The 21,358-nt window shown below is 32.7% G+C and overlaps 1 protein-coding gene across 3 annotated transcripts; it reads left to right on the top strand.

The window, feature by feature from the left end:
• Window positions 1–109: 109 nt before the first annotated feature.
• On the top strand, window positions 110–18,043 carry LOC111466504 (DNA-directed RNA polymerase III subunit 2). 3 transcript variants are annotated; one of them, XM_023111173.1, is made up of 39 exons: window positions 110–245; window positions 366–483; window positions 607–728; window positions 870–962; window positions 1,255–1,327; window positions 1,404–1,494; window positions 1,593–1,645; window positions 2,252–2,316; window positions 2,958–3,066; window positions 3,178–3,288; window positions 4,299–4,358; window positions 4,831–4,869; window positions 5,346–5,396; window positions 5,488–5,586; window positions 6,328–6,387; window positions 6,506–6,598; window positions 6,915–7,016; window positions 8,122–8,232; window positions 8,399–8,515; window positions 9,520–9,636; window positions 9,766–9,846; window positions 10,336–10,440; window positions 10,544–10,624; window positions 10,712–10,843; window positions 10,927–10,971; window positions 11,489–11,566; window positions 11,634–11,773; window positions 11,961–12,051; window positions 13,466–13,584; window positions 13,710–13,845; window positions 13,931–14,061; window positions 14,703–14,828; window positions 14,914–14,969; window positions 15,961–16,031; window positions 16,185–16,269; window positions 16,352–16,455; window positions 16,772–16,900; window positions 17,560–17,739; window positions 17,816–18,043. In XM_023111173.1, exons 1-38 carry the CDS (start codon window positions 214–216, stop codon window positions 17,608–17,610), a joined length of 3,477 nt encoding a protein of 1,158 aa, XP_022966941.1. In that variant the 5' UTR covers window positions 110–213; the 3' UTR covers window positions 17,611–17,739; window positions 17,816–18,043. The 3 variants fall into 3 exon arrangements, with proteins under 3 accessions (XP_022966941.1, XP_022966944.1, XP_022966943.1); XM_023111176.1 differs by lacking the exons at window positions 110–245; window positions 366–483; window positions 607–728; window positions 1,255–1,327 and having other exon boundaries at window positions 870–991; window positions 1,386–1,494; XM_023111175.1 differs by lacking the exons at window positions 110–245; window positions 366–483; window positions 607–728; window positions 1,255–1,327 and having other exon boundaries at window positions 870–996; window positions 1,391–1,494.
• Window positions 18,044–21,358: the final 3,315 nt, after the last annotated feature.

Raw genomic sequence — 21,358 nt, 5'->3', positions numbered from 1 at the left:
CTATTAGAAGATATAAATTTTAATATTTGAATGAAATTCAAAATAAATTATCAAAATAATATAATATTTTGACTAAAGCAAAAAAAAAAAAAAACCAATTAAAACTGCAACGAAGGGGAGCCGAAATTCAGAATATCGCTGTGTAAAAGGTTTAGGAAGGGTTTAGCTCGCACGGAGTCGGTTGTTCGAAGGAGTCTCTGAAGCTCAGAAGCCATGGTCGTGAAGCCGTCGGGCGGCGATTCAAAGTTAATCCAACCGCATTCTCTCAGTATCTTTGTTTCTTCGTTTTCATTTGATTGCATCGATGATGAATTGCAATTTTCCGACATTACTGATCAGTTACTTTCTACATGCAAAATCTGTAGGAACGGGAAGCAAGTCGACGATCCTAATGCAATCGGTTCGGACATTGACAAGCAATTCCTTGGCCTTCCTATCAAGTCAGCCGTCGACAAGTTTCAACTTCTTCCTGAATTTTTGAAGGTAGAAATCATCACACTGCTTGATTATATGTTTAACCACGAAAGTATCTCTATTACGCTGCTTTTGTTTAAATTTCAGCCTATGATTATTAATGGATGTAGTTTAATGATCATCTGGTTTCAGGTAAGAGGTCTGGTTCGGCAACATTTGGATTCCTTTAACTACTTCGTGAATACAGAAATTAAAAAGATAGTCAAGGCCAATGATCGAATTCAATCCAGCACCGATCCGAGTATTTATCTTAGGTACACGTTTTTCATTCATGTACCTCAGTATATATAACTGTCTTTCGAGTGATTTATCATTAGGTTATAATCATCTCTATTTACTCCTCTGTTTATTTTTAGCTATTGTGAAATTCTTCCCAATTTTTTTTTTTTTTGCAGATTTCTTGATGTAAGAGTTGGCGAGCCTTCTGTGACCATGAATGCTGTCAGTGAATCTATTAGTCCTCATATGTGCCGCTTATCTGACCTTACGTATGGTTCCTTCGTGAATGTTATTACCATTTAGTTCTGCCTCTGCATTGATTTACAAAAAAGCTTATGAGTAATGGCGATGTTCCCCAACTGTTCTATTGTTTCAAAATTTCAATTGCACCTATATTTTTCACTGTGCTAGTTGAGCTAAGTTGGCATTGTATTCTTCTTCAGTTAATCTTTTGAATATATTTTTACCATATTGATTCAATGCTAGAACATAGAAGGAATTTAAATCATTGTGATATAATTGCTGATTTTTATTTTTTAAAAAAATATATTTGTGCATTAGATATGCCGCTCCGATACTTGTTGATATAGAATACATTGAAGAACATCATGCACAAAAAGCCCCAAGGGAGAAGGTATAAACATTAGTACAAGGTTATGTTCATACCTGATTTAGAGTATTTATACTGATACGTAAGTTGAATATTGCAGAAAGACGTGGCCATTGGGAGGATGCCTATAATGTTACGAAGCCGTTGCTGTGTTTTATATGGAAAAGATGAGGCTGAACTTGCAAGACTTGGTTTGTGGCAAAAAAATTAGAATTAAACTATTATATGTTGCTTCTTTTCTCAGTTTTGTTATGGGATGGATAGTCATGAATGGTGTCTGTGTTTTTAGGTGAGTGTCCACTTGATCCTGGCGGCTATTTTGTAATCAAGGGCACCGAGAAGGTAATGCTTTTAACTATTTTTGTACTATTAAAAAAGTAGTAACTAGATGTTCGAATTTCATGTACAGTGTCAAACATTATCATGTACGGGTCAAACTATTGTCTTTTTAGATTGGTCAAAAGTTAGATAGCACACTCGGTCTGATATTTGATGTTTGGTTTCTAATATTTATAGGTAGTAGCTTCTAGAAGGTTCAATTATGAGTTTAGTCACTGAACGTACAAGTTTATGGACCTATTTGACACTTTTAAAGTATTAGGACCAAATGACACAAATTTGAAAATATAGACTTATTATATACTTTTTAAAATTTAAGGATCAAATGGATATGAACTTAGCTTGTGAAGATTTAGGCACTAAACTTATAATTTAACCTTTCTAAAATTAGATGACATAAAATGTATTAAAATGAAAAATTGTTACAAAAATGATCTCCAAAATAAACTTGAAAGCATAGAAAATTGTCATTTGTTCATCGTGTAGCCAATTTCCTTTGATTTTATCATTTTTCACTTCATTAAGTAATACTCATCATTCCCGTTCTGTTTTATCTATTTCTTAAAATTGCACACAGCTAAAACTGTAAAATTCTCCCATCCATGCCAGGTAGTTTTGATTCAAGAACAACTTTCAAAGAACAGGATTATCATTGATACTGACAAAAAGGGGAAGTGAGTAGACTTTTTAAGCATCTTGTTTTGATGTTCTAATTTTTTTTCTCATTTGCATGATCATTGTTCTCTGTGAAGTTAGACAAGGGTTACTATTTCTCTTCTATATAAGTATGTCTTCTAGGTTCCTAGTTTATTGTGCTTACATAGAATTAGAAATTGATTCTAATGGGCATTGTTTGAGCTTGTACTGGATCGTGGATCCATATGGTTTTGGATGCTTTTTTTGGTTGGTACATAGTTGTTTTTATAATGAATCTCTTCGTGATGTGAGTAACTTGGTCAATTAAAGCACTATCGAAGGATGCAAGGTGAGGCAACCAAGCATCAAAGGATAAAATCTCCAAGAATTCTGAAAAGAACTTTTATTATGATTCAAAAAGTAAGCTATCACAAGAGATCAGCCTTCTATTTATAGTGGATTAATAGGTTTACCTAATACCTATTATCTAGGTAAATAATTAACTGCAAACTAAAGCAATAACCATTCAAATAAAAATCACAAAACCATTACTAATTATGATATTACTGCCGTTTCTTCTTTGATTTCTTTTTTGAAATACTTGTTTTTCTCTCTTATATATTGGTTAAAAGTTCATGCTTGTGTAACTTAAACCTGAGTTTTCCTTATTGCTTCCCAGTATAAATGCATCTGTTACAAGCAGCACAGAGGCAACAAAAAGTAAAACAGTTATTAAAATGGAAAATGAGAAGATCTATCTCCAGCTCAATATATTTACCACACCAAAGGTCTGAATAATTTCTGTATTTTCAGTGATTCACATCTCTCATTTGAATGTTCTTATTTAAGCCTAGTTTTTCAATTAATTATTTGATCCTTTCGGTTTGTGGTTTTACTAGATTCCCATTGTGGTGGTCTTGAAGGCTATGGGAATGGAGAGTATTCAAGAAGTTGTGCAAATGGTTGGAAGAGATCCTCGATACGGTGCCCTACTTCTTCCATCAATTGAGGTCGCTAGCCATGCCAAAATTTCTCTTTCTTTAGACGCCCATTTTATCCTATTTTGTTTTGGTTTTTAACCAATGAATTAAGGTTGCCTTATCAAAAAAATTTCTCTGATTGCCCTCCATGAAGCATGCTAGCATCTTAGTGAACGATACACAATAAATATCAACTAGTTTTTCTATTATCAAAAATGTCCTGTAAATACCGGAGACTAGCTCCTATTTCTAGAGGATGCTAGCTCATTAGGCAAACTAATCACTGAGAAAATAACCAACTAACAACCCAACTACTAACGAGAATTCTTCCTTGCACTTAATTACAATGATTGAAAAAGTCTTTGACCTTATTCAGCTTAGATTAGTTCTTCATTTTGTTGTTCAAATAATAAAAATAAATGATGAGGGCACATAGCTTAATGGTTAAGACGACATTTTCTTTCTTTGAGGTCGAAGGTTCAAACCCTAATTTCTGCCTTCGTTGATCATTTCAAACCCTAAGACGACATAGCTTAACCGTTATAGTTCCTTTCTTGATCATTCTTCAACATTAGTAAAGCATTTTCCATGCTAAGTTAGATTTATAAATCCTTGTTAAAAAAAGCAACCAGCAAGAGCCAAAATAAGGTCTTCCTCCAAGCTCTTTGGCGTTATTTGATCCCCTCCATGAACAAAATGATGAAAAAAACCCAAAAATAACTTTTCTATTGTTTTTGATCCTATCTGAGAATCTTCCTTGAAAGAATTTATCAAAATCAACAAAGTAGCCTACTAAATGATGATTTATATTCTCTTTTATTGACAATCATTATGTGTAACTAACTTAATATTGATGAAATGTATATGCATATGCATGTAAACTTGTTTTGAAACTGTTATGCTGTAGCTTTTGAGTGTATGGATATAACTTTTATTGCACTTGTTTTATAGGCTGTGTAGTTTTGAATCCGTTTTATGCGTTATCCTTTGTCAGTTTTATAGTTTTTTTCTTCTCTTTGACAATTGCACTATTATTGTAGGAATGTGCGAAGGAAAAAATATATACACAAGAACAAGCATTAGAGTATCTTGAGACAAAGGTTTGTATTTTTTATACCACTGATTATTGATATTTAATGTGGTTTTATTTGTTTAGTTCATTTATTGATATTGATAACTCAAGTTTAAGGGAATGTTGCCGCCGTCTTAGGGAATTAGTTTGTATCAATAAACGAACTTCAACACTACCTTTGTTAAGATATAAACCATCATCTCAATATTATCATTTTCATAGGGGTTTCTTTCATTTGTTACACTTGAGCGTTCCAAGTGTTATTTTCTCTAGTTTGATATTAACCATAATTAGATTAAGTGATGCCTTGTTTATAAACTCAGCAATTTTTTATATGCCCTAGGTCAATCTCTATGTGGGTGCTCTGTTTTCCCGTTGCTCTAGAACTATTCATATCTGATATTTATACATCTTATTTTCCTTTATACTCGGGCATGTTTGTGCATTGTTTTGTTGGCATGCTATATTGAATTTTTTGAATTTTGTTTGTTTGCTGACAGGTGAAGAAGTTTCAATTTTTTAGTGCTCCTCCAGAAAAGGTTTTTTTCTTTCTCATTCATTTTAAGTTTTTGAGTATGAAGTGCAAGTTATAGTAATTTGGGATACATTTTTAGCTGCTGTCTTTCCTTTTTGGGTATAAAAATGACTTTATTGATAAATGAAATGATTTAAAAACTTGATGGGTTAGTTGAGGGCTCTCCAATTAGCCAGGATGGAACCTGTACGCCTAGAGGCGGAAGGCATAATAGAATTTCAAAGATTCAAACTCCAACAAGGAAGTTGAATTTTTTTTGTTTTGGTACACTCTTAACCAAATTTTTCATAATAGGGAACCAGAGGTGTTGATCCAGAGGAGGATGTACAAAGTGTTTAAAAGAAGCATAGTTTTTTAATAGATTATGCAATTCATATAATTTTTTTGTGTTTTTAGATACTAACCCTATGCTTGCTACATAAATATGCTTCTTTTGAAGGAAAAATAGTAACTGTGACACTCTTTTGATTCATTTATCAGGAAGGAAGGGCTCTAGGGATACTTCGTGATGTTTTTCTTGCCAATGTCCCAGTGAGTGGAGTTTCTCTCATATTAATTTGTTTTGATTCTTATATTTGTTTGCTTTAACCGCTCATGTTCTTCAATTGTGTTCTCTGATTAGGTCCATAAAAATAACTTTTTTCCAAAATGCATATATGTTGGCGTCATGATGAGACGGATGATGGATGCAATTTTAAATAAGGATGCTATGGATGACAAGGTTAAGTTGCAACTTCCCAACATGAATGTTTTATTATCAGTCTCCTGATTTGCAGATTATAATTAAATTCAACTTGCAGCTGACTAAACTAATATTGTTTTCATAAGTTATTATCTGAAAAAATTATCTTATTTCCTGTAATATTGTAGAATTCTTTTTTATCAGAGAACTTAGTATGTGTAATTTTTTCCATTATCAAAGAGGGAGGGTACAAAAGAAGGAGACAAGAGGTCCCCACAAGGCAAGGGAATTATAAGAAAGCTTTTAAATTGTCAAAAGCTTTTGCAAAGGAATAATTATAGAAATTGCTTGAGATAGCACAACAGCTAGAGGCAAACATTCTACAATTATAAGTCTTTTGAAACAAACATCCAAAGTGATGCATAAAAACTAGCAATGGCTAAACTTCCTCTAGCATAAGACAATCATCTCTTTTACAGGGGAAATAAAGTTAATTCAGCTAATACTCTTATGCCTAAAGCTCTTTTACTGCCAAGTAACGATATTCTATATAAGCAGAAGCATCTTTGCAACCTTGATTTGTTCTTGTGTCCAATAATTATTTGTTAAATGTTCACGAGTGTCTAGCAAGTGTTTATTGTGATAATAAGTGTTCGATACGTGCCTGACAATTGTTAGTTCTATTCAATTTTCTCAATTAGTGTTTGATGTATTTAATGTGCTTAACAATTGTTCAACACATGATATAATTTTAAAGGGTAGTTTCTTGTTGAAGTATAGGATTATGTGGGCAACAAACGTTTGGAGCTATCTGGTCAGTTGATCTCTTTACTTTTTGAGGTATATGCTATTTACTTCTACCTGTGGACTTCTCATTTGCTGTTTGTTATTTAATTGTGTTCTTTAAAGATTAAAAAAAAAAAAAACTGAAGTGTTTACTTGTAATTTTTCTTTGTAGGATTTATTCAAGACAATGGTTAGTGAAGTGAAGAAGACAGTTGATAAGCTTCTTGGAAAGCACAGTAGGTCAAGTCGGTTTGACTTCTCTCAGGTTAGAATCTATTTTCAAATTGCTAAGTGATCTGCAGCAGAAATTTTGAGGATTGTTGGTTCATAATTATATTTAACAAGCTATATAGATTTTTGAGCTGGTGGAAGAATAAAGGGGTGAGGTGTACCCTCTTGGCATCTTATATTAACTCCTTTTAAATTATAGAAGGAAAGGTAGCAGATTCCCCCATCTATAATGGCAAGCTTGGGTGGTAACAATTTTTAGTGTCAACTGGAAGAGTACAACAATTTATTGAAAAACACATTTTTTCCTTTTACTCTAGAGATATCATTAAATAAATATCTGTCTTTTGCAGCATCTGAATTCAAACATTATTTCTTTTGGGCTAGAAAGGACCCTTTCAACTGGTAATTGGGATGTTAAAAGGTTCAGGATGCACCGGAAGGGGATGAGTCAGGTCATTGTTCTTCTCTTTGTCTTTTATCATTCAATTCAGTTGGCGTATGCTATCTTGTATAACACAAAACTTGAAAACTTGGCGAGGAAGATTTCTGAGCTTTTTCCCTGACCAAATTGTTATTTCTTGGTCTATCATTGGATAAAGGTAACATCAGTTGAGTAAGGGCTTATTATTGCTGTTCTATATACATCCACACTTTTATGCCTAATATTCAATTAGATTGTTCAAGTTTCTTTCCTGTTAAAAAAACAAACAATTTTAATTCGAGATGAACCATATCTCCAAGGCATTAGTAAGAGAAGCACATATTCCATTGATTGAAGTGGAAATATTACAAAAGAAATGGAGAGAAGTTCTCCTGGCAGCCTAGAGTGGATAACAAAAGCATTTTCACCCGGCCAAAATCTCGAACTTCAATTCATATTGTTTAGAAATCTCTAGTCAACAACTGAACAGGATCTATTTTGTATAAGACATTCAATCTTTTGAAACCAACACTTCTAAGAGTTATTTTGCATGCAAGGAATTTGGTCATAGACTTCAAGTGTGATCTTTTATATTCTTTTTCCAGTCAATTATTAAAGCATTCTTCTTTATTAGAAAATTTAAAGAGAATAGATGAAAATTTATGATAATTAGAAGAGGACAAAATATCCTCTCCCTATAAGCTAATGTATAGAATTCAAATACAATAACCTTTCACGGCAAATAGGCTTCCCAACTTTCAAACCCATTGTGTATCTTTCCTCTCTGTCTAATATTTTTACTTTCTATAGTTATACCTCCCTCATTGCAGATTGGAAAGGTCTTTTGTAAACATCATGGATTATACATCCCTCTTGTAAATTTCACTCATAATCTTCTACTCCCTGGTCTTTGGTGCTACGCACTTTATCCTATTTCACATTCCTGTATTCATTGTTTTCCTTCTCTTCTTGTCATAGAATTTGTACTGTATTCTCCTTAGCAATAATTTATTCTGTACTGAGAATTTTAATTTTCATTAATGAGAATGCTCGCTTATTCGTTTTTTGTGATTTATCCAGTCACTTTTAACTTTTTTTTAAACATACCTGACTTAATGCAGTTCTCTTGTCGATAGGTTCTTGCTAGGTTATCTTTTATTTCTACTATGGGTCATGTGACTAGAGTCTCCCCACAGTTTGAGAAGTCCAGGAAAGTTAGTGGACCAAGAGCACTACAACCTAGTCAGGTAAGGATAATCAGTAAACATCAATCATGCAAAGATTTATCTTAATAATTATTACTGCTATTTGGATATTTTTCTTAATGTCTAATTATTAAGAGCAATGTCCACAATAATTTCTTTGTTATTGTACAAAATATTTCTGACTTATTTGTGATATTTATTGCTGTAGTGGGGTATGCTTTGTCCATGCGATACTCCAGAAGGTGAGGCTTGTGGACTTGTAAAAAACTTGGCTCTGATGACTCATGTAACGACAGATCAGGAAGAAGGCCCATTAATTTCTTTGGTATTGCTCACAACTATAACTTCTTTAATCGCATTCGGGCCCTCTTTTTCACAAAATATATTCTCCTTATGTGAACTGCCGCATGGCTTCCTTTTATTTATTTCTAATCCACACCTTAAAAGATTCAAGAACAAGGTAAACCATAAGTGTCATATAACAAAATGAAGGTCAAAGATTCATGCTGAAGAAATATTCAGCCTAGCACCCATAAAGAAGTCGATGTGTGGTGAGAGGATCTTTAGAGGGACTGAGAGACTTATAGTGAGGTTTGGTCCACCGCCAGATTCCATGTTTCCTTTCGAGTGTTGGTTTCTAAGAACTTTTGTAATTATACGCTTGGTCTTTATTTTACTTGATTGAAATCATTTCTTTAGGTGGGTTCCTTTTGTAGGCTTTGTTTTCTGGATGCCCTTGTATTTTTCCTTTTTTCTCCATGAAAGTTTGGTCTCTTCTATACAAAATAGGACTACCTTTAGAGGGAAGTATACATGCAAGATCCCATAAGCAAGGGGAGTAATCTGATATAATCCTTCCTGGGTTGTGTTCAATTAAATGCCAAAAGAAGAGAGGATAACATCCACAATCCCCGTATTTTCAAGAGTCATCTTTTTCTTCATTTACAAGCTATCAAGCTATGCACATAAGTAGTCCTTCTAACTGAATGAAGAACTAGTAACCGTGCTTGCTAATCTTGAAACCTAACATTCGATCACCCTTGCATCACTTTTTTTATAGTTTTCCAGCCTTCAACTTCTCCATAGGAAATAGTAAAAATGCAATTGTTGCGTCTATTTAATAATGTTTCTTGAACAATCATAATCCAATAAGCCCTTCAACAACTGGGGATGCATCGATATAGCCTAGTTTCTTGAGTGCTTTCTTCTATTTCTCGTGTGTTCCTTGGGGCTTTGTGTTTATTTATTTGCTGTTCTCAAGAAGTTCATGGCTGTTCAACGTACCAATGTTTTATATGAATTTTGAATTGTACATTGTTGTATCAATAGTGCTACTGTTTGGGTGTCGAAGACTTGGAGCTTCTTTCTGCAGAAGAGCTACATACACCAAATTCATTTCTTGTTATTTTTAATGGACGTATCCTTGGCAAACATCGGCGGCCTCAGGTGAAGATATTCTTGAACTCTAGTTTATAGTTTACACTCCATTCTCTCCGTGATTGACAGATAAGTGTAGCATGTTCATTGATTAAAATTTTTCTTCTTGTTTCACACTTGTCGGCTTCTTCCTTTTAGTACTTTGCTACTGGTATGAGAATGCTGAGGAGAGCTGGAAAAATTGGCGAGTTTGTCAGTGTCTTTGTGAATGAGAAGCAGGTTAGTCTCTTTTTTGTTCTTGTTCTCCTATAACAATGTGCCAGCCACTCTAGGTTTATTCTTATGTTCAATGCTTCAGTATAGTATTTAGCACTTATGGATAACACTCTGCAGTGTTCTTCAACTTAAAGTCTTAATTTGGACATATATTGTTACATTCAATTTATAACTCATTCTGCTGAAGAAATTCAAACAGCATTTTTCGTTTCAGATGCCCAAAGTTCTGGGCAAGGGTATTATGATCAAGTAGCATTTTATTGCTTTGAAATGAGCTTGTATATGAAAATGTTTGATAATATTTCTGCGCAAGAAGTAGAAAGGTTGCATTTTTTGCAGTGGAAATGTGACTTCCCTCATGAATTACATGTAATTGAGACAATACTTTCATGAGACCATGTTCATACTTGAATGGGACATGATTTCCATCTTCATTTTTTTTCCTGATATTTGTTACACTTGCGAACCACTAAGCCTGTGTTAATGTATCAGCACTGTGTATACATTGCTTCTGATGGAGGACGAGTTTGTCGTCCGCTTGTCATTGCTGACAAAGGTGTATCGAGGATTAAAGAATACCATATGAAAGAGTTATCGGTAGGTACATTCAACTACTGCTGGCGTTTTTGTTCCTACTTTGCATCAAACCTTCAGAGTTACTGATGAAAATATTTTTTTGGTCACTTTTACTTTTTTCCAGGATGGAGTCCGTACATTTGATGATTTTTTACGGGAAGGTTTAATCGAGTATCTTGATGTGAACGAAGAGAATAATGCTTTGGTATGTTTACAACTGAACTGTCTGATGTTCTTTGATTATGATACGTTGTTTGATCAACAAAAACAAACCAAATGCTTCATTTTTCAGATTGCTTTGTATGAAGGAGAAGCTACACTGGAAACAACTCATATTGAGATCGAGCCCTTTACCATATTAGGCGTTGTAGCTGGGTTAATTCCATATCCTCATCATAACCAATCACCTAGAAACACATATCAGGTTGGTTTTCTACGATCTCCATGATTCTCTCCCTACTTATTAATTATTTAACAGTCTTTAAGTAACTGTATTCTTATTCATAGTGCGCTATGGGAAAGCAAGCCATGGGAAACATCGCATACAATCAGGCAAGTAACTATTTTAATTATTGATTTCTGGCTTGCAGCTCTCTTTTCTCTGCTTAAGTGATAACTTAGCACTTTCTTTGTACTTCCATATCCCTGTGTGAAAGCGATATATATATATTTTTTTGTCTCGTTCAAATTTGATTCCTGTAATTTTTTGACATTTACAGAGTAAAAATAATCATCGATCCTAGGAACTGGTTGTTGTCTTAAAAACTAGGTAAAAGATCATTGAAATATGGATAGATTTCGTCTAGCTTGATTATAATAGATTTGAAATTCTTGTTGGAGCAAAAAAAATTAAGCTGTTGTGAGAGGTCAGCAGGTGCTGGATGCCAATATTTTGCAAACCTAGCATTTTTAACTGAACCTTGATAACAATTTGCACGAAAGTCTCTTTCAAGACTTCCTGCAGTACTTTTCATTTTCTAGAATGGATGTATTTATGTTACTTGAAGGGCTACCGCATTGAACGATGTGTTCCCTTTAGTAGCTTTGAGAATCATGTTGTATCTTGCAGTTAAAACGAATGGACACGTTACTGTACTTGCTGGTGTATCCCCAGAGGCCCTTATTAACAACGAGGACTATTGAGCTGGTTGGTATGATGTATATTTTTTGAGCTTCAAACATTATGGGTGCACAACTAATTACTTTGCTATTAGGTTGGATATGACAAGCTTGGAGCAGGGCAGAATGCAACTGTTGCAGTCATGAGTTACAGTGGCTATGATATAGAGGATGCAATCGTCATGAATAAATCGTCACTTGATCGTGGTTTTGGTCGTTGTATTGTTTTTAAGAAGTACGTAAATAAACTTTGGGGAGCTCAAAATTCTTTTGGCTGCATGTTATAGCTTTTACCTATTTTCTTGGACCCTGTCATGAATAGGTTTGATGGCTTGAGATAGGTCCTAAAGTGTGAAACTTGAAAGTTAGAGTTTCAACAGGAAGAATGTTCTTTGTAATCATATATATTCTACAATGTGCAGATATTCTTCTGTCAATCAGAAGTATGAAAACAACACTGCTGACAGGATAGTAAGGCCGAATAGAAACGAAGATTATTCGGGGAATATGCAGGTAAAAAATACACACATTAATAGCTTCTTTTACTGGAATTATATGGATTATTGTGTATGCTTCTGTCAATAGTTATTTTTTCCATTCAACTATTTCTGGTCATTCATTGTTCAATTATATGATGGGTAATAGTACCCTCACATTTCTCTCTTTTCTAACCAAGCCTTTTCAGTCAAGTATGTACTATATCTCCTACTCAGCTAGCTTAACTTTCATAAAGGAAGAACGGATATTATGGCTTTCTTCATTGACACGACCACCAATAGGATGCAAACCATCTTTCAATATTTGGCCTCTACTCCTGAAATCAGTATACTTGCTGTTTTTCAGACTTAAAAATTTTCCTTGTACGTTAGCAGTTTTTTTCCCATTATTCATGAACTGTGCATTTTCTTTTGCTGCAATCTGGACATTGCTCATTAGTTCGTGGAAGTTACAAGTTTAGTCACAACTTGACTACAGTTTTTTTCCTTTGAAAGAACAACTTAACCACAGTTGATCCAAAGACTAATTGTAACTACGTCAAATTGGAGTGTATTTTACGCTCCATCATGGTTTTGTACTTGAGAACATGGTTCTTAAGGAAATTACAGCCTTCTTGCTCTTTTTCAGTGAACAAATGACAACGAAGAAAATGCCAAGGAATTGAAGGCATGGAACTTAATTGCTTAATTTTTCAATAGACTTTGCATGTCCCAGTATAATAGTTACATCTTCAAAAACATATCGGTGGAAGGATAATGGGTCAAGAATCTATTGTACATTACAAAATTGTTATCAGAGTATCCTACAGAAAGGTGTGACTAAGTTGGTCAAATTGGTCAAGCTTGCATCTCTATTTGGAAAATTGATGCAATTTTTCTAATTTTTGCATGTCTTTTACTTTCCAATAGGACTGGTTCTTAAATTTTAATTTCAGAAAATTTATTTCCCTTGTAATTTACTCGATATATCCTTGCATTGTTTTAATCAACAAACAAGTGAAATTGAATCCATGTGAACCTGAACGTGAGTTTGATGAAATCTATAGCTTGGTGAGTGATTAAGCCTTGGTGTGACAATGGATGTAGCAAGCTATAAGTATCTTTCCAGCGTTCATTATCTATTGTTTTCAATACTTAGTTTGCAAATGATATCTTTCTCAACTGGAGGATTTTCTTGTAATTTTCATGTTTTCAATAGTTATTTTGCAAATCATGTATTCATTTGTTTTTTTATCTAGTTCTATACCAAATTGATCTGAGTATTAAGATTTTTTCTGGAGCTGTGATCTAAAGTGGACTTACCACTCTAACAAAGCTTCTGGAATTTTCATCGAATTCTCTTTTAGGCCATTTTGAAGATCATGTTCTTCATGTTTGGAATATATAACATTGTAACACTTGGACATTTACTTTTCCTTTTATTTCTATAGATATTAGATGATGATGGACTTGCTGCTCCGGGAGAGATTATTAGACCAAACGACGTTTATGTCAACAAACAAACCCCCATGATAACGAAAGGGACACCCTTACCAGGAATACCAGATAGGTCGGTTGCAGTCCTTTGATATCTTTGACGGGTCTCATTGATGCCATCAGTTCTTACTCTATTTTTATTATTAGTGCATTTAGGTCTTACTGATGCCATTAGTTCTTACTCTATTTTTATTACAGTGCGTATAGGCCTTGTAGACAAATATTTAAAGGTTCTGAAGGAGAGCCTACCGTGATTGATAGAGTGGCTCTTTCTACAGATAAGAATGACTGTTTATGTATCAAATTCTTGATTCGCCAGACCCGTAGACCAGAGGTGGGTAATATTTATCTAGGGTCACCTTGAATAACAATATTCTCATTCATGGAACCTTTCCCTCACATTAATTTGCATGCTTCAGCTTGGTGATAAGTTCAGTAGCAGACATGGACAAAAAGGTGTATGTGGCACAATTGTTCAACAAGAAGATTTCCCATTTTCTGAACGTGGAATTTGTCCAGATCTAATTATGAATCCTCACGGATTCCCAAGGTAAACTTTCAAGTCTCCTTGAGGGGTGTTGATTTACATATCTCCATAATTCCTGTCGCTAGAAATGTTGTATGCATATAAATTATATGTTGTTATTCTATCTATCATATGCATATAAATTCTACACAGTTTTTTAAAATTTGTTTTATGACTAATTCTTAAATTTTTATTATGCATTCATAACTACCTAGTTCTCATTATTTTTCTGCATGATAAAATAATGTAGGGTTATTTTATATAATTAAAAATTAAAAGTATTAAATACTAGATAGTTAAGTTATAGAAAAGAATTCTTGTATAACAAGGGTATGCAAACATAAAAATTATGTCAAGTTGCTTCCTCGTGAATTATGTTATAGCACATGTATGCTTGTTCTTTTAGCAGGATCTTGTTTATTTTTTCCTTCGCAAACATGATTTGCATTATACTCATTTTTTTCCTGATAAAAATATAATTAATTTAGAAAGTGGACGATGGTTCTACTTTCCATATCATGGCTTATGCTCTTTTTCTCTATCATTTTTCCAACCACAATTCTAAAATTGCATAAAGCATCATCTTAAGTTTGTGATTTGATTTATGCCACTTACTAAAGCATGTAAAGTTACTAGTGTTAATGGTTATTAATTGGTTGCTGCAGTCGAATGACAGTGGGGAAGATGATTGAACTCCTAGGAGGAAAAGCAGGGGTTTCATGTGGTAGGTTTCACTATGGTAGTGCATTTGGAGAGCCAAGTGGTCATGCAGACAAAGTTGATGCTATAAGGTATTAAGGTGCTTTCTTTACATCCACTAACACCGTCTTCTATGGTCTTTCAAGAATTATTGAATTATTTTCCTCTCCTTTTCAGCGAGACTCTTGTCAAGAGAGGCTTCAGTTACAATGGGAAAGATATTCTTTACTCAGGTTTTTATCTTCCCTGGGGGTTAATTACTCTCACGTTGAGAAGTTTAATGTCCTATTTCTTATTTGATTTTGTCCTGTTAAACATTCTAATATTTCCGTTCCTATGCATTGTGACCTGAAAAGTTGAAATGTTTATGTTGAAACATAGAGAACTTTGTTGTGATGGTTCTCTTATGTGCCTTTAATCATCCAGATCAGCTGAATGATATGGGATTGAGTTTAACCTTTTTCACACAGATCAGCTGAGCAATAAGATAAAATCTAAGCCCTAGTTGAACTTTTTAGGGTTGTTTAACTAAAATAGATAGATTCCTGATGAAGAAGATGGATATATCGGGACAAAGTCTGTATTCTTTATCTAACATTATGAAAATTTAAAGGTTCAAATCCTATTTTACTCCTAGCTTTACATTTGGTCCTTGTACTTTTAAAGTGTCCATTTTGGTCCCTATATCTTTAACTATTGCTTATTTTGATTCTTATACTTTTAAAATGTCTATTGTGGTCGTTGAACTTTCAAAAGTGGTAATTTAGATCCTATTTGTAAATTTTTTACACGACGGAAACCAGTAAGTTATAGACAAAAACACTTTTGGGATGCTTGCATAATTTTCTAGGGAACACATGATCTTTAGAGCCAAAGATCTAGCCATGTATTCTGATGCCAGAGGAAGCTGCCCTGTTGGGACATGTTTAGCCTGGTTGTGATTATCTTGACATCTTGCTTATACGGTGTGCTGCGAATAGCTAGAGGCATAGTCTTGTTAGGTTTACTTCATTATAGTCTTAGCCCCCATTAAGGATCGAATGAAATTGCACAATTTTGCTTCTATGAGTTTCCTTAGGTGTAGCACGTACCTTTTCTTGTGAATACACTCTCTGCATGCTAAATAATCGAAATTTGGAAAGAAAATTTTCCGAGACCTTTGTTCTCTGGCTCAACATTTGCTTCTCTGACTGTTAGAAGCTGATATGTTGTTTCATTCTCTAGGTATCACAGGTTGCCCATTACAAGCATATATATTTATGGGACCAATTTACTACCAGAAGTTAAAGCACATGGTAAGATTCTGTTCCTCTCCTATTCATTCCAGTTTCCACCTTTTTTTCAAAATAGAAATTTGGGTTTGCATTATTTACTGTATGAGATATTTGTTTTTTTGTTTTTTTTTTTTTTTTTTTTTTTTTTTGGGTCTAATGTTTTGTGTTAAATAGGTCTTGGACAAAATGCATGCTCGAGGTAGTGGTCCACGTGTCATGTTAACTAGACAACCAACAGAAGGGAGAGCCAGGAATGGAGGTTTGGTATCTTTTAGTTACTATTTATAACTTCTCCTCAGTGTACGAGGTACTGCATATTCAAGTAGCTGTCTATTTCTCAGGACTTCGAGTTGGAGAAATGGAACGCGATTGTTTGATTGCGTATGGTGCTAGTATGCTGATTTTTGAGCGTTTAATGGTCTCAAGTGATCCTTTCGAAGTTCAGGTACTTTTTCTTTTCTTTTATTCCTGCATTGCCCCTTGTAGTTGCACATGCTTCTAAATTATTGTCACAACAAATGAAAAAGGTCTAGTGGTTATTTATTATGAGAGTTCTAAAATTTTCCTTAAATTCTTACTTTTACATATATATAATGATAATAATAAAGCGATTAGACACGATCATGCTACTATGAACAGTTGACATCGATACTTTGTATGATAATTTTCTGTATACGTTCTTTGCAAAAAAAAAAAAAAAAAATGATAATATTGTGTATACTTTCTTTATAGTTGACGATGCTCCCCACTTATTGGCACAGGTCTGCAGAGTTTGTGGTTTGTTGGGATACTACAACCACAAGTTAAAAGCGGGAATCTGTTCTTCATGTAAAAATGGAGATAACATATCCACTATGAAACTTCCATATGCGTGCAAGCTCTTAATCCAGGTGGGTCGGGTTTTTTTTTTTTTTGTTATTTAAAAAAATTTCTTCTCTATTCGATTGTCTGCATCGCAAAGTCATAGTTTCTAAGTAACTTGGACACGGATATGAGATAGAACAACATGACACAAACACGATAACACGCCATTTTTTAACAAATCTAAGACATAAACACGGCTAGTATACATTTATTAAAGTAAGCATTTAAAAAAATATATATACCTATTTTTATATCAGAAAAAATGTATTCGATGTAATTTGCTCACAAAATTTTTGCATTTGTTTGCTTAATAAAATGAGTTTGATGTATTTTGCTTCCTTAATTTTTTTTTTTTTTTTTTTGTTCTATATTACCACATATTACCATAGGTTGAGTATCCAATACGTGTCCAACACGTATCCGAGTGTCCAAGTATTTGGTTGGACATAGACACGCTAACCAAATTAAAGTGTCGTACTTGATAGCCTAGTTTGCTTTTTTGTTGATATTAAATGTAAAAATATCCTAGGAAGTAGAATTTTTCCATTTTATGGATTGCCACATTGACAGAACAAGGATCACCATCCAGCTCAAACCTTGTGACTATAGATCACTGACTGTTCTATTCTCTATAAAAGTCGATCTGTTCTATTATGAATGTCACGATAATTGTTTTGGTATGCAGGAACTTCAATCTATGAATATTGTTCCTCGCCTAAAACTAGCAGAAGCCTGATCAACATCAAAGCCACGATTCGAACCGGTCGAGACTGTACATAGACGAAAATTTTGGAGAAGTATTTTTGCAAGCCAGTCATCCACATTTCTGTCAACGCGACCTTGAGGCTGCATCACATAGGACAAAGTAAGGCCTTTTGGGTTCTCCTCTCCGCTGCAACAGCTTTTAGTTCTCTAGCTAACCCGACGTCTCATTACTACAGGTCTTGGTGCTATAATTTATAATCCGACTCAGTGTCGCACAACACATCGAGACCCCAAGGGATTTTTGCTTTTCTCATGCACATAAGGTAGTTCAGAGGAAGGGCAATGACAAGTATTTAGGGAATGCCATTATTTGGTGAGATTGTGTGTTGTTTTACAGGATTACTAAATTATCGTAATTTTCATTCATTTAAGAATCTAAATTATATATATCCTTAAACCTCCAACCATTCTAAGTGTCATCAAAAAGTAACTGACGTGTCATCAGAAAGTGTCTGAAAAGTGGTTGAGAAAAGGAGAAATTTGAGAAAATTTTATGAAAAGTAGCTTCAAAAACTGCATCAGTTGGGTTGAATTGAGTTAGTTCGGAGTAATCTTTTGGGGCAACCAAATTTTTTTGATTGGTTAGGTTATTGATTCGAGCCATCCGAGCAGAATTCACAACCTAATCTATTATTTTTGGGTTGGTTTAGGATACTGTTTTTTTTTTTTTTTTTTTTTAATTATTTAAAAAAATGTACTTGTTTACCGTGTTATATTAATCATTAAGATCTCATATAAATTTCAAATATCAAACATTCACAAATTGGTTGGGATCCAGCAAAAAAAATGTTGACCTGTAAAAATTCAATCGGTTTGAATTGAGTGGTTCGTGTTGATCTGGTTTTAGGATCATGAATACTCCTATCTATCTTTGACCCAAGCCTCAAGTTTGAAAATCGAATCACCCGTTGGAACTAAAACGATAAAGATTAGGCTATTACTAGTTATGGAAAGTTAGTCACATTAACTCGAGCCAACACAATTAGTGGTCTTACGGTAGGAATGCTTTACGAGGTCGGTTGGATAAATTGAATGAAATATAAATATTTCATAATTTGTGACCCTTTTATGTGATGTTTTCCTATGTTATGATATGTGATGTTATACTATGTTATGATATTCTAGTGATTTTTTGTGATGCATGTAGTTCCTCATGTTTAACTATATTATTATGATTACATTTATGCCGTATGAGATACTATGTTTACTATAATGAGCATGTATGAAATCTTATGAACATGTAAGCACACCTAATTGGAAATTCATATCATGAAAAGTATGTAATATAATACTATGAATATGTAAGCATATCTCTACATTGGGGGTGGGTATCCAACTTACTCAAAAAAGAAGGTAAAGTCCAAGAAACAATAATGAAAAGTAGGTTCCACCGGCCATTAATTAATTATTTGCATGTGGTTGCATTCTCGACTTTGTAAGGTCGCTTATTGAGTATTTTTAAATACTCATCTTATGTCTACCGTTTTTCCAAGTAAAAACAAGAGCCTTGATGATGATACCCACCGAGCATGCTAAATTATATTAGTAGTATTTCCATTTTTGAACCTTGATATGGACGTTTATTTTTAAACCTTCATATGGACGTTTCTTTCTTATTTTAATTTGTTCTAAACATATTTGCAATACGTATAGATAGAAATAATTTAAATGATTTTTGGCCCTTAGTAATCATGTAATAAAAGAAAAAAAATGGTGGGTTATAATTTAAAAATTCAAATATAAAAATAAATAATAATGTTAAAAAATAAATAATCACGTGCATGGAGAAAATATTCAGCACGTTTTTCACACACGTGACCGTAGTCAGAATATTATTTACGCAAAAAAAAAAAAAAAACAACATTTTTTTCGTGAGTAAAGGTAAACATTGTTGTCATCCTTACCTTCATTGTAATTGTCATTCGTTTCTACAGTTGTTGTTACGGATCGTTGCTATTTGTAGCTGTTGTCGTGGCACAAATGTGTGCAACAATNTGTTCATAGATTGAGTTAGATCAGTTTTTTTTTTTTTTTTTTTTTTTTTTTTTTTTTTTTTTTTTTGTTAGATTTAGGATATTCGAGTCATTTATTTAAATTTTTATTTTTAATAAAACTAAAAATGTTAAAGTTGGTAAAACATATATTTATTTATTCATAAAATTTTAATTAAAATTTATATCTCAATTTTAAAATATATTTAAAAATTACCATTTAAATAATTAAAAAATATTTTAAAAACTGGTTTAGGAATAGATTTTAAAAAAATAATCATGAAATAAAATAAATAAATAAATAAATATATATATATATAATTATGCTGTAACGTATATTTTAAAATTAAAAATTATGAAATAAAATAAATAAATATATATTTGAGCAAATACCCCTATAATAAAGTTTTTATTTATATAAATCAAATTCTAACTCAAATAATTTTATAATCCAAATTAAATAGTACAAATTAGAGAGTTGGTTTAATCGATATATATATATATATATATATATATATTATTATTATTATTATTTTTTGAACCTTCTGAAATAAAAAATAATTCCAAATTTCTTTAATACCCTTTATTATTTGTTTCATTTTTTTGGCAATTACCTTTTAAATTTTTTTAAAAAAATAATATAAATTACTTAATTTTCTACCTCAACTAAAATTTATCCTAATTTTTTTTTATTTATTTCTTAAATTTTAGGGACCAAATAGATATTAACCCATTTATCGATCAATTTAATTTAATAATTATTTACTGTCCAAAGTTTGAGAAATTATACTTTGTCCAAACTTAATTTTTTTTACCAAATTAACTAAATTACTACAAAAACACAACTTTTTATTAGTCCGTTAAATTAATTCAACGGTCATTTATAGCATTAACGTGCATGAAAAGTGATAACTTAACGAATTTATTCCAACTAAGAGCGGGTTAGAAGATGAATGCTTCTTAGATCGAATTTGGAATCTATGATGGTCACTCTTAGATTCTAAGACAGCTCACTCTAGAATTAGCTTGATCAAAACTAATTCAATGAATCGGTTTAAACATCTAACTTAAAGCAAAGTTTGAAAAAGAATAACACCAAAAAGTAAAAAAAAAAAAAAAAAAAAAAAAAAAAAAAAAAAAAAAAAAAAAGAAAAAGAAAAAAAAAAAAAAAGGAAGATTGAGGAAAGATTTGTTGAATATAATTTAAAAATAAAATAGGAAAGATCGAGAGCAAGGAACTCTATTTAATTTAATCTAACAGGAAATATCCGAATTTAACACTAGCCAATGTAAATGAGAGAAATAACTGTATAGAGTTCAAACTTGAAACTGATGTCATGGGCTCACATAGGTTGACTTGGACTTCAAAGGACGGAATCGAACTTTCATTAAGGATATATTGGTGACAACGACTTAAGCTAACCNAAAAAAAAAAAAAAAAAAAAAAAAAAAAAAAAAAAAAAAAAAAAAAAAAAAAAAAAAAAAAAAAAAAAAAAAAAAAAAAATCAAATATAATGAAGTTCATCTGCCCACTACCAATTCTTCTAATCACTCTCCAATGTCAGTCACTCTATTATTTTCTTGATTTAATATGCTTTTGATTCTTGTGCACACGGTTTTTCAGCCCAAAGACTGATTTTTTCATATTCGTAGCGGATTCCTTTTTTTTCCTATTCTTCCGCAGCCGATGAGCTAGACTGGTGAAGCCAGCCAACCGATGACCCGACT

Source organism: Cucurbita maxima, unplaced genomic scaffold (assembly GCF_002738345.1).
Source record: "Cucurbita maxima cultivar Rimu unplaced genomic scaffold, Cmax_1.0 Cma_Scf00031, whole genome shotgun sequence".
Taxonomy (NCBI): Eukaryota; Viridiplantae; Streptophyta; class Magnoliopsida; order Cucurbitales; family Cucurbitaceae; genus Cucurbita; species Cucurbita maxima.
The sequence above is the reverse complement of the archived record's forward strand: the minus strand, read 5'-3'. Positions and strand labels throughout refer to the sequence as shown.

Coding starts and splice junctions, on each gene's coding strand:
- LOC111466504 (XM_023111173.1), top strand. CDS start 214: ATGGTCGTGAAGCCGTCGGGCGGCGATTCAAA. Junction 1,495..1,592: donor GGCTGAACTTGCAAGACTTG/GTTTGTGGCAAA, acceptor CTGTGTTTTTAG/GTGAGTGTCCACTTGATCCT. Junction 13,846..13,930: donor GCCAGACCCGTAGACCAGAG/GTGGGTAATATT, acceptor TGCATGCTTCAG/CTTGGTGATAAGTTCAGTAG.